The sequence below is a fragment of the Humulus lupulus genome, chromosome X (genome assembly GCF_963169125.1).
Source record: "Humulus lupulus chromosome X, drHumLupu1.1, whole genome shotgun sequence".
In the NCBI taxonomy this organism is placed as follows: Eukaryota; Viridiplantae; Streptophyta; class Magnoliopsida; order Rosales; family Cannabaceae; genus Humulus; species Humulus lupulus.
In genome coordinates, this window is record NC_084802.1 from 194,044,350 (window position 1) to 194,057,321 (window position 12,972).

A 12,972-nucleotide genomic window follows, 5' to 3' on the forward strand; every position below is an offset into this window, starting at 1 on the left:
TGTGACTAATATTTTTAAAAGTAAGTTGTAAATTTAGTTAACATATTTGTAACAAAAATATATAAAACTAAGTTAAAATGTTAAATTACATTAAACAAGTAATATATATATATATATATTTTAAATTGTAACTACTAATAAATAAATAAATTATATTGATTAAATATATAATATTTTATGTAAGCATAAATATTTATTTAATATCAATAATTATATTCATTTTAAATATTTATAAGTAAAATAAATTTATTTATTTACAATAATAATAATAATAATTATTATTATTATTAGCATACCAAAAGTATGTATGAACTAATTAGTGAAGAGAAAGAGATAAAAAAAACTAAAGTGTAGAAAATAGAAAAAACAAAAAGTAAAATATTATCATATATATAAATAAATATTTATTTTTCAATTTAAAAAGTAGAGTACCCAAATATTTATAATTGTATATATATATATAAACTTTTATATATATAATATTAGTTTGAGGAACTAATGTGAAGGGATGCATAATTGTGTGAGTGTGTAAGCAAGTGAGAAAGTTTGGAAGTTAATATAGAAAACTAGAATTTATACCGAAATGTGTAATTATTTTATATTACCGTATAATTAGAATTTTTTTCTGAAACACCGTAGTTATTGTAATTATTCCTAATTATAAAATGACATATATAATAATCAGTCGTAATTTTATGCATAATATGTGATATTTCTCTTTAATAATTACTATTGGTAAATTATTTTACATGCATATCTTGATTTGACATAAATTGGGATATAAAAATTAGACAGAAAACCCTATTAATCTAGGAGTTGAATATCTTAATACTTCATACTAAATAACACAATCAAATATTTAAATATGTCATATTTAATAGTATTATAAATTTTTAGTGAATTTATTTTAATAAATAATAGAATAAGAGACGGTAAAAAAAATTGCATTTAGCATATCTCGTGTATACATGCATAGAAAAAAGTAATAAATTTTTAACAAGAATTTAAGGGCTTCTGAATTATTATTATTATTATTATTATTATTATTGTTGTTCTTATTATTATTATTTGTGAAAATGTGCTTACACAATTTATATACAAATATAAAATATTATAATTAAGCAAATCACCTTCTAAGGATTTTATGTACTGCTCACATTATCAATGCATAATTGCATTTGAAAACAAGAATTTTATTCATGAAAACGTATATTCATAATTTTAATCAGTGTGTTTAACGCATAAATATAAAAATATATGTATATATATTCTATCAATCCACTTGTTTATTAATGTAGTAGAGTCCACCTCGATTATATATGACAACCCAAATCTGTAAGCAGCTGTAGTACCGTAGAAATAACGGTCCCTTCTTTAACATAGAAAGTCTCAAATTTAAATTCAATACTTACCTCCGAAGAATTATGTTTACTATATATACTTTGTCTAATTTTGTTTAAAACTCTAATTTTCTTTAGTTATTCTGTCACTGCACTGAATCAGAACTAATTAGCCTTTAACTACTGATATTTTCATGTTTCCTGAAAAAGTTTAGAACGACTACAAACATTTTATTTATTTTGTTGCCTAAAAAATGAATAATTTGTGGACATACTTTTTTTTTTTTTTTTTTTTGGGTTAGTTTGAAATTTGAATAGATTTTAACCCCCAAAATAAATAAATAACTTGGAATCTTAGTTGTCAAGAGTCAAGTCGATTATTTAACACAAAAACGGTCTACAGCCACATACCCATCATGGCCAATTAATCTTTCTTTCTTTCTTTCTTTCTTTCTTTCTCGGTCTATTTCGTCTTTTTGTATGTGCTCTCTTATTTTCGAAAGTATAAAATGAGAGGATTGGTAGTCTCGTTTTACTCACAAATACATATATAGTTAGCTAGTGTAAGAGATATTTTCACCATCAAATTAATCATATCATTCATCAATGGCGTCTTCAGGTTCATGGACAGCTAAGCAGAACAAGCTGTTTGAGAATGCTCTAGCCATCTATGACAAGGACAGTCCAGATCGCTGGCACAACATGGCCAAAGCTGTTGGTGGAAAAACAGTGGAAGAAGTCAAGAAACATTACGAGATGCTTGTCGAAGATCTCACCAAAATTGAGACTGGCCAAGTCCCTTTACCAAATTATAAAAAGATCAACAACAAACCTCCATATATCCCATATATGGAGGAAGAACAAAGGTAATACATGTTTTGGCTGATGCACTTTTTGTCTTCTTCTTCTTCTTCTATAAATTAATTAATAATGTTAGTTTTATAAACTCATCATAACAGCAAGCTACTTATGATGAAACTATTTTCTTTTCCCTGTTAATGTAGGTTGAGAAATCTAAAAATGCAATGAATCTGCTGATGATTTTACCCTCGATTGTATTATCCTCTCAATTCAAGACTCTTCGATCGAGAGAAGATGCAAATATTGCTTATTATTATTATTGATATTTTCAAGCCAATACATATAAGGGAAGACTGTTGGAAGTCGGCTGGAGTGCTCTTTCTCTTTTGTCATCTTTTCATTTTATAATGTTCATAATATATATATATATATCTTATATTTGTATGATCAGATGATACAGTATGCCGAAGAGTTTTCTATGTATATATATATATATATATGCCGGTTATGTTTAATTTATGTATGAATTATATATTTATTATATGTAACCAACTGAAGAATTTTCATTATATATTTAAAAATATAAGAGCTTGTGTCATGTAATGCCAAAAAGTTTGTGCAATACTATATTTAGCATATTTTATAAAAAGTATGACTTCAATAATATTCCAAAATGTGTGTCAAATTTAACATATTAATAAGTACTATTTTTTTATTTACCATATTACTACTAATTATTATAATATAGTATTTGACAATTAATAACTAACTATATATCTTTTTTTTTTAATGACAAATTTTTTGGAGTACATAATTTGGATAATAAAAAAAAATTTAATTAATTTTTGTATATTATCAATAAATATTAAATCAATTATTAACTTAATTTGCATCATGTACAAATATTATGTCAAATATACCATTAACTCTTTTTTTTTTTTTTTGGCTAAATTTGACACAACATTTATATCTTGGATTGTAGATAGGTTAAATGTTGAATATTAACATATGTTACTTTCTAAAGAGGTTTTTTAATTTTATATATATATATATATACACACGTCTTTTATCCAATTAAACAATTATTATTAAAATTCCTTATACATATATATCTTATTATATTGGAAAATACTAGTTTGACCCTGTGTTTTTTCTAAATACACAATCGGTCATTGTGTCTTATTAAATAATAATTCAGACTCTGTGTTTTACAAAATATATCAAAATAGTACATTATACTCAATTTTAGTAAAAAAAATTCAAATATAATATTTAATTCTCAGCTCCTCGACCACTTTCTCTGCTTCTCTGAATTTATCGCATCACTAACGACTTGAGAATTGATCTTATAATTGAAAATACTTTAATCAAAATCGAGTCTAAAATATTATATTGATCTATTTTGTAAAACACAGGATCCAAACTATCGTTTAACAAAACACAAAAAGCAATCAATCACGTATTCATCAGAAAAAACACAAATACCAAAATTGTATTTTCCCTATCATTATAATAAGGGTGAATAGTAGAATATTCTGCCAATTTTTCTGCTACCCTCTCAACCTTTTAGTTATATATAAAAACTAAGTGATCTCCACCGTACATTACACTATGTCATCAGTATTTATATATACATAAAATTGTTCTTCTTCACTATTTTTCTTTGTTTTTTTTTTTTGTCTTAATTGATTTTATTGATTCATGGTATATAAATAAATATAATATTTATTTATGCTATATGAGGCCACAAAAAATGATACAGTATATACATGTGATGTTAATTGTGTTTTTTTAATGAGTGTTAATATAGTTAAGTCAAATATAAGACAGTAAAAACAATGGTAATAGAATGTAATTGAAAAGTTTTTTTTTTTTTTGAAGGTGTGATATTGGAAAAGTTTATATAAACAGTACATATATTTTTTTAAAAAGAAATTTAAATATAAATAATTTATAGTGTATAGGATCAACATAAATATAATTTTTGTTTTGATTTTATATATAAAATATTTATTTATTTATACAGCTATATTTCTTTCTTTCTTTTTAATTTTTTTTATTTAGTAACCTCAGTAGTGAATAGTAAAGTTTCTGTCACTTTTTGCCGTCATTGATTATGCAAAAAAATAAATCTACACTCTTGATAATTGATATGATCTTTTTAGCAAAAAAATAAAATAAAATAATAATTGATATGATTTAAAGAGTACATGAAAAAAAGAATCTATTAGTAATAATACTTAAGGGTGTGATTGGTTTGAGATTTAGATTTGATTTTATGTTTTCAAAAACTCAAAACGAGTGGACCCACTAAAATATATGATTGGTATGGTGTTTTTGAAAACTGTATCCTAATCAAAATTTTAATATTGTGTTATAATTTAGAAAATAAGAAAAACTTGTTTTCTCAGTTTTGTAAAATTATTTTCCAAAATCCCACATATTTTTAGTTTATGTTATATTTTCAAATTTAATGCCAATCACAGATTTAATTTTTTAAAACTAAAAAACAGTTTACTGACATTGAACCAATCACATTTTCAAAAATATGATTTTAGTCACTAAATTCAGATTTTCATTTCAGAATCTACTTTTCAAAAATACAATTATCCAATCGCGAACCAATCACACCCTAAAATTTATGTTACTTTTTGCCTTCATTGGTTGTACACCCTTAATATAAACTAATAAAGTTTATAGTATCTATATATGTATATCACATTATTATAAATTAATAAAGTACGAATATATCGTAGTTTTTGTTGGGGGAATGAATATATTTATGTATATATATGGTGGTTGTTTAGAGGAAAACATGACAAATTACTAATGTATGGTAGCTGTTTGTAGACAGATTTATTCTAATTTAATATCTCTATTATATTTGATGCAATAAGTAAAGAAATATAAATATTTTATTTTGTTGGGAAAGAAATACAAATATTAAAAGTCTTACAAATGTGAAAACGAGAACTAATAAATTAAGAGGAAGGTTTATTTACACATTTTATTAGTAAACAATGAAGTAATTAAAATCTAATTAATAATTTACTATTAATTATTCAAAGTCTAAATGGATTAACAAAAGAAGATTTTATCTTTTTATTTTCAAATGCTTCTCAACTCGAATTATTAAATGATGAATTAATGACAAATGTACATTTGATCTTTGTAAAAAAATTAGTTGAATCAAATAACAATTATTTTTCTCTCTTTTTTATCCCTTTATACCAAACTAAATACAACATAATAATTATTGAATTCATTTCTTTTAATGTATTTCATTAATAAACAGGGGTATGTGCCTTGGCACGTTACATTACACTAGTATATATATATATAATAGTTAATTAACGTTATGACAATACAAAAAGAACCTATATATAAGCTATAACAATACAATATAACGACAATAATTTCTTATTAGAATACTTATAATTTTTTGAGAGACTAGTGCATTATTTAAACTTTTAGAATTTTGCTTATGCTACATCAAACTAAAATACGGACTCTAGCGCGGCCATCTACTTCTATAATATCGCCCCTAATCATGGAATACGAAGTCATTTTTATTATTAATTAGCACCTTATTATTCCATCTAGCTAATATTTAACCTATATTATTAATAACCTCATCAACACAACACACACATAATTATATATATATATATATACCACTTATTTGATACTATCATCTTCTGTATAAGATGTCGGAGGCCAAAATTGATTGTTGGATGAGGTTGATATATATATAAGCGGCATAAAGTGCAGAGAGAATCCATATCTTATGTTTTCCACGATACATAAATATTATAATGAGCAGCAATGAGGTCACATCTTATACAGTCTGTACAAGATATGATCCTTTGAAGATATATAGAGAATTATTGCTGAGAGGTTCATCTGGTTGGTTTAGTCCATCAAAAGTTGGGGTGCATTCAACGATTTACATGAATATATATATATATATATATGATATATGATCCTATCATTATCAACGTTCGATGCTTAAATATATATATATTCTCAAATTTCATATGCCACAAAAAAAAAATATATATAAATACATATTTTGATAAAACATGAGTATTTTTAACATGGCTAGTATTTTATTGGTGAGTTGAGTATTCTAGCTCATAAGATAAGTTTCTATAATGGGCTAATTTCATTTTCCATAAATAGTAAGGTTGGGATTCATGGCTCATGCTTTGTTTTCTGGTGTTGAACAAGTATAAGGGATAACATTGTTGAGAGATATATTTATATGTACTAGACACGTTGTTTAGTTTTATTTATTAAATTTATTAATTATTTTTGTTATAAATTTATATCGTTGTCATATAAATTTTAAATAAATAAATAATATTATACATAAAAAAAATAACATTAACATATTAAATAAAAAATTAAACCAAAAGATTTTTTATGATTTTTTTTAAAAGAAAAAAATGGATTATACCATTTTGGACTATGTGTTTTCATTACTTATTTGGATCTTGTGTTTTGATAAATTATTTTTTGAATCATTTATTTTGATAAATTACATTTTGAACCATATATTTTGTAAAATTGTTCAAATAGAATTTTAAACTAAAATTACAAATAATTCACCAAACTAACAACTCAGAACAAAAATTTTACTATTCTGTCTAATAACTGTATTGTTATATTTATTTTTTGTTAATCAAAATTGATTTTAAGGTTCTATTTAAACCATTTTATAAAACATAAGGTCCAAAAAATAATTTGTTAAAACACCCCACGGTTCAAATATATAATAGAGCAAAATACATGGTTTGAAATGGTATAAACCCAAAAAAATATATATAATAATTTTATAAACAAAATCTTTATAAACATAAATAATAATTTTTTTAATAAAAATAAAAATTATGTATTATATATAATTATTATAATGATATTTTATAATATTTAAATTTATATTAATACAAGTTTTAAATATCTAATATTGTATTATTATAATAATAATAATTTATAATATTTGAATTCAGGAAAAAAATAAGATTATATATTATTAAATATCTATTTTTGTATTATATATTTATAATAATAATATTTTATAATATTTAAATTTATATTAATATAATTGTTATATATATAGTTTTATATTAAATATTATTATAATAATAATATTTGAATTTATATTAGTATAATTAATAAATATCTATTTTAATTAATTTTAAAATAATATTCTATTAAATATTTAGAATACTCAATTAAAGATAACAAAACAAACTTTTAAAACGAAAATTTTATCCCGCAATATCTCACGACTCAATAGAATCATAATTTCAATCCATCCCATTTCTCATTTTATTTGGAAAATATTCTATCTCTAATATGACAAATCCCAACTTGTTGGGGAGGGACCGTGGACCGATGGAGTAGAGATAAAAGGTTATTTATTCTTCTTCTTCTTCCTTTTTGGCTTTGGTTTTATTGTTATTATTCTTATTTTCTATTATTTGAGGAAAGTGACAAGGGTTCTTTTAATGGTTTCGAAATATATATATATATATATCTTAGTTGGCGTGATATGTATCAAAAGAACATATAACCTTTCATAAAATAATATAAGAGCTCTCTCAAGACTGGACTGGGGTAGCTATCACTACAACCAAATTCACCCTTTTACCAAACTTATCTTAAAATCTTAGGATAAATATCTTTTTTTTCCTACTGAATTATGACACTTATAGATTCTTTGTCCCTAAAATTTTGTTTTGTTGGCAAAAATATCCCCAAATAATGAAAACTATTGAAAATTTGTCCTTCTCTTACACTCCGCCGTGGAGGAGGAAGACAGAAGAAGTCTCACCATGTTTTTGCTCGACACCGTTGATGGAGTACATAAGAGGAAGTTTGTAAAATCCTCTTCAATTGACAAATTAAGAGACAAAAAAATTTCAAATATTTTCTTTATTTTTCTGTTATAAAAACGTGTATGTGAGTTGGCATTTACTGGTATATTCAAGCTGAAATTTTTTTGGTTGATTCCTTTTAATTTTTCATTGTTTTTAAATGAGTAAATCTCAACAAAAAAAAAAAAAGTTTTTGATAAAAATATTCTAGCTTGATCTCTATTATTTTATTCCTAAGTTTCAATGATAGAATATTATTCAAGTGATTCTAATCTTGGTCTCCACAAAAATAAATCTGGACTGAATTATGTCTTGGAACGTTTAAATCCTGAAACATCAGGATCAGGTCTGCGTTGACAAAATCTTTATCTGATCTTCCAGGATTTTTGCTGAACGAAATTCTTAAAGATTTCAAATATTATCATTTAATATTTGATATCTTTAGAAAACTGGTAGAGAAGTTTTTTTCTCTTCTATAAAATAGAGACCATTTGCCTTTACTACAAGAAATGTCAATATTAGGGGCGGATGCATTAGAGGTGGACATGAATCCGCCTCTAATAAGAGGACTATTAGCGGCGAACCCAGCAGTCCGCCGCTAATAAAGTTTTTTTATTTAAAAAAAGCATTAGCGGTGGACAAAAAAATATTAGCGGCAGAGGGTCCACCGCTAATAAAGAAGAAGAAAAGTGCGGGAATTTTCCCGGGCATTCATTTGAATGGGTATTAGCGGTAGACCCACAAATTATTACCGATAGACTGCCCACCACTAATACATTACAGTGGCGGGTCAACACATTATTAGCGGCGGACTTCCCGCCGCTAATAATATGTAATTTTGAGCGTTTTTTTAATAGCGGCGGACTCCCGTCTCTAATAATCTTCTATATAAAAGATCTCAGCGCCCCTTTCATCAGTTTCTATTTTCCCATTTCTTCAATTTCTCTATGTCTTTTCTGTTATATTATAATATAATGTTTAGATTAAATAAATGTGACAAAGTGTGTCACATAATGTAGCATATAATAGAGAGTTACAATATTTAGATGTATGAGATATATCCAAATAATGTAATATATTTTGTGTTACAAATTTGTAACCTTCAAATATTACCCTTTATTGTGTAAATTGTTGTTACACAACATTGAGATGAATTTCATAAAGCCATGTGTGATATGGTTGTTAGAGATATGATTTTAACCCCAATAATGTGTATTGGGAGTTACAAAATCATTTGGGAGGGTTTGGAACCGTTTGGAAAAACAGCACAATTTTTTGTGCTGAAATTGGTCAGTGGTCGCGGCCTGTGGGACAGAGACCAGTGGCCGCGGCCACCATTGTCTCTGGCCGTGGCCACAGGCCAAAAAACTGACCAAATTTCAGTTTTTTCAATATTTGTTGAACGACTTAAAAAACTCAAATAACTCTCAAATCTCTTTTTTAATTCCATATTAATCCAATTAAACATTGGTAACAGCCATGGGGGTTGCTGGAATTTGAAATTCAAAGGGTGTCTCTAAACTCTATAAATAGGAGCCTATAGCACACTTGTAAGACACAACATTTTCTATCCACTAGAGCACTTGGCTAGAAACACCTTGAGGCTTGATAATTCTATAAAGCTTTTCCAATATCTGAGAGAGATCCCTTAGTGCTTGAGTTAGGAGGAAATAAGCTTTTGGACAAAGGTTTTAAACCTTGTTCAAGTTAGTGATCTCCAATCCTCTTCACTTAGGTTGTGTAAGTGAGAGTTTGATTGTGTTTCTATTCTTCTTTTTATTCTATTGCTTTTCTTCTTATTCTCTTGTTCTATTTACTTGTATATTTTTGGTTAAGAGTTGTAATCTTTTCATTTGGTCTAAACACTTTATTTTACTTGTAATCTTTTGCTTAGAGTTGTATTCTCACTATTCTCTTCTTCATCATCATCTTCTTCCTTTCTTTAGTTTATTTGTATTTTTAGTTATAGAGTTGTAACCTTATTTAATCAATCTATATTTACATGTAATATTATTGCATAGAGTTGTAATATTATAATCATTTCCATTGAGGCAAAACAATATTTTCCCAACATTCAAAAGCTTATCCCTTTTTTGTTTCAATGGAAGGGGAGACAATCAAGATCATGAACCAAGACCTAGTGAGATTGGATAGGTTTGATGGATCCAATTTTACTAGGTGGCAAGACAAGGTGAGGTTTCTTTTAACCACTCTCAAAATCGCCTACATCCTTGAGTCTTCCTTGGCTCCTCTAGCCGAGCCATCCGACAAAGACACTCCCGAGGAGGTGGAGAAGAGAAGGAAAAGGGAGGAGGACAATCTTCTTTGCAGGGGTCATATCCTCAACGCCTTATCTGATAGGCTCTATGACCTCTACACCGAGACCAAATCGGTCAAGGAGATATGGGATGCACTTGAGAAAAAGTTTAAGGCGGAAGAGGAAGGTACCAAAAAGTTTTTGATATCTCAATACTTCGATTTCAAATTTTTTGGTGATAAACCTATTCTTCCTCAAATTCATGAATTGCAAATTATTGTTAATAAATTGAAAGTGTAAAGATTGAGCTTCCTGAGGCCTTTCAAGTTGGTGCTATTGTGGCTAAATTACCACCAACTTGGAAGAGCTATAGGAACAGAATCCTTCATAAAAATGAGGATTATTCTTTGGAGGAAATCCAAAAACATATTCGAATCGAAGAGGAATCGATATGTAGAGATAAAATTATGGAGGGGTCTAATGGAGAGATTTCCAAAGCAAATGCGGTGTCACAACCAAAACATCCAAAAAACAAAGGGAAAAAGGGTAATGAGAAACCTTTGGGTCCAAAAACCAACCCAAACAAGTTTAAGGGTGAGAAAGGTCCTTGCTTCATGTGTGGGAAAAAGGGTCACTATGCTAGAGAGTGTAGAGATAGAAAAGACCAACAAGGACCTAAGGTGAACGCAACTCAAGAGGAAAACATAGTTGCTACCCTTAGTGAGGTGAATGCGGTCCAAGGCAAGGTGAAAGGGTGGTGGTATGATACATGTGCCACCGTCCATGTCACCTATGAAAAATCATTGTTCAAGACCTTTGAAGAGTCAAAGGGCAACCATGAGATACAAATGGGCAATGAGGGCAAATCCAAGGTACTTGGCAAAGGTACTATTGATGTCTACTTCACCTCCAGCAAGAAAGTCACATTAGTGAATGTACTTTATGTTCTCGAAATGAGTAGAAACTTAGTAAGTGGTGATTTGCTTGGCAAGCCCGGTATTAAAGCCGTTTTTGAGTCCGGTAAACTTATACTTACCAAATCAAATGTATTTTTGGGAAAGGGGTACTCTTGTGAGGGTATGGTTAAATTGTGCACCAATGATGTAACTTTCAATGTTATCAATAAAAAATGCTAATTCCGCCTATATTGTTGAGTATGATTCTTTATTTTGTGGCATCTTAGACTATCGCATATAGGTTTTTCAACCATGAAAAGAGCAGTAAAATGTGGTATGATTACATGCAATATTAAAAACTATGGTAAATGTGAAACATGTGTTAAGGGCGAAAATGATTAAGAAACCATTTCCTAGTGTAAAAAGATCATCTAATTTACTAGATTTAATCCATAGTGATCTTTGTGAATTAAATGGTGTTTTAACAAGAGGTGGTAAAAGATATTTTCTTACTTTTATAGATGATTTTAGTAGATATACCTATGTGTTTCTTTTAAAGCATAAATATGAGACTTTTGATGCTTTTAAATTGTATAAATTAGAAGTTGAAAATCAATTAAATAAAAAGATTAAGGTGCTAAGAAGTGATAGAGGAGGAGAGTACTTCTCTAATGAATTCAATACATTTTGTGAAGAAAATTGTATAATTCATGAGTGCACTGCACCTTATACACCACAACACAATGGTGTTGCCGAAAGGAAAAATAGGACTTATCTAGAGATGATAAATTCTATGTTGGTGTTGTCTAAGTTGAACTTCAACTTATGGGGTGAAGCGCTTTTAACCGCTTGTCACATTCTTAATCGAATACCGATGAAGAAAAAATGAGATATCTCCATATGAGTTATGGAAAGGAAGAAAACCCAACATAGGGTACTTCAAAGTGTGGGGGTGTCTTGCATATTGCAAGAAAACCGAACCTAATAGAACAAAGTTAGGTTCAAGAGCCATAAAGTGTGCTTTTGTTGGTTATGCCAACAATAGTAAAGCTTATAGGCTATTAGACTTAGAGTCTAATATTGTGATTGAATCTAGAGAAGTTGAATTCTTTGAGAACATGTTATGTGACAACAATTCTCAAGCTTCAACATCTCTAAAGAAGAATATGTTATATGAGAACAATTCTCATGCTTCTACATCCAAAGTTGATTCTCAAGAGGAGAATTCTCAAGAGGAGAATTCTCAAAAGGATGTAAAGCAACCCTTTGAACCTAGAAGAAGTCAAAGGCTTAAAAATCATAAAAGTTTAGTAGTGGACGAGATAGATTCTCAACGAATTTCATTCTACATGGTAGAAGGAAATAGAGAAGAAGTCATTAGGAAAATACCTATTGTACTTCTCGTTGAGGATGATCCTAAGACTTATAGAGAAGCTATGCAATCGAGAGATAGTGCATTTTGGAAAGAAGCCATCAATGATGAGATGGATTCCATTATTTCCAATAACACTTGGGAATTGGAGACCTCCCACCGGGGTCTAAGCCAATTGGGTGTAAGTGGGTATTTAGGAGAAAATACTACACTGACGGCACTATCCAAACCTTTAAAGCTAGATTAGTAGCTAAAGGGTTTAGGCAAAAAGTGGGTATCGATTATTTCGATACCTATGCGCCTGTTGCAAGAACAATTTCTATAAGAATCTTGTTCGCTTTAGCTTCTATACACAACTTGTTATATTATTTTATAATATAATGTAATATTATATTATTTTATAATATAATGTTTTAGATTAAAT

The 12,972-nt window shown here is 27.8% G+C and overlaps 1 protein-coding gene across 1 annotated transcript; it reads left to right on the forward strand.

Moving 5' to 3' along the window:
• The first annotated feature begins 1,884 nt into the window (after window positions 1–1,884).
• On the forward strand, window positions 1,885–2,721 carry LOC133803990 (protein RADIALIS-like 3). The gene is made up of 2 exons (XM_062242130.1): window positions 1,885–2,206; window positions 2,345–2,721. Exons 1-2 carry the CDS (start codon window positions 1,947–1,949, stop codon window positions 2,367–2,369), a joined length of 285 nt encoding a protein of 94 aa, XP_062098114.1. The 5' UTR covers window positions 1,885–1,946; the 3' UTR covers window positions 2,370–2,721.
• The last annotated feature ends 10,251 nt before the right edge of the window (window positions 2,722–12,972 follow it).

What these genes read in the sequence shown, in the direction of transcription:
- LOC133803990 (XM_062242130.1), top strand. Translation starts at nt 1,947, where the DNA reads ATGGCGTCTTCAGGTTCATGGACAGCTAAGCAGAACAAGCTGTTTGAG. An exon ending in TATATGGAGGAAGAACAAAG is followed by an intron (nt 2,207 to 2,344) that starts GTAATACATGTT and finishes CTGTTAATGTAG; the next exon opens with GTTGAGAAATCTAAAAATGC.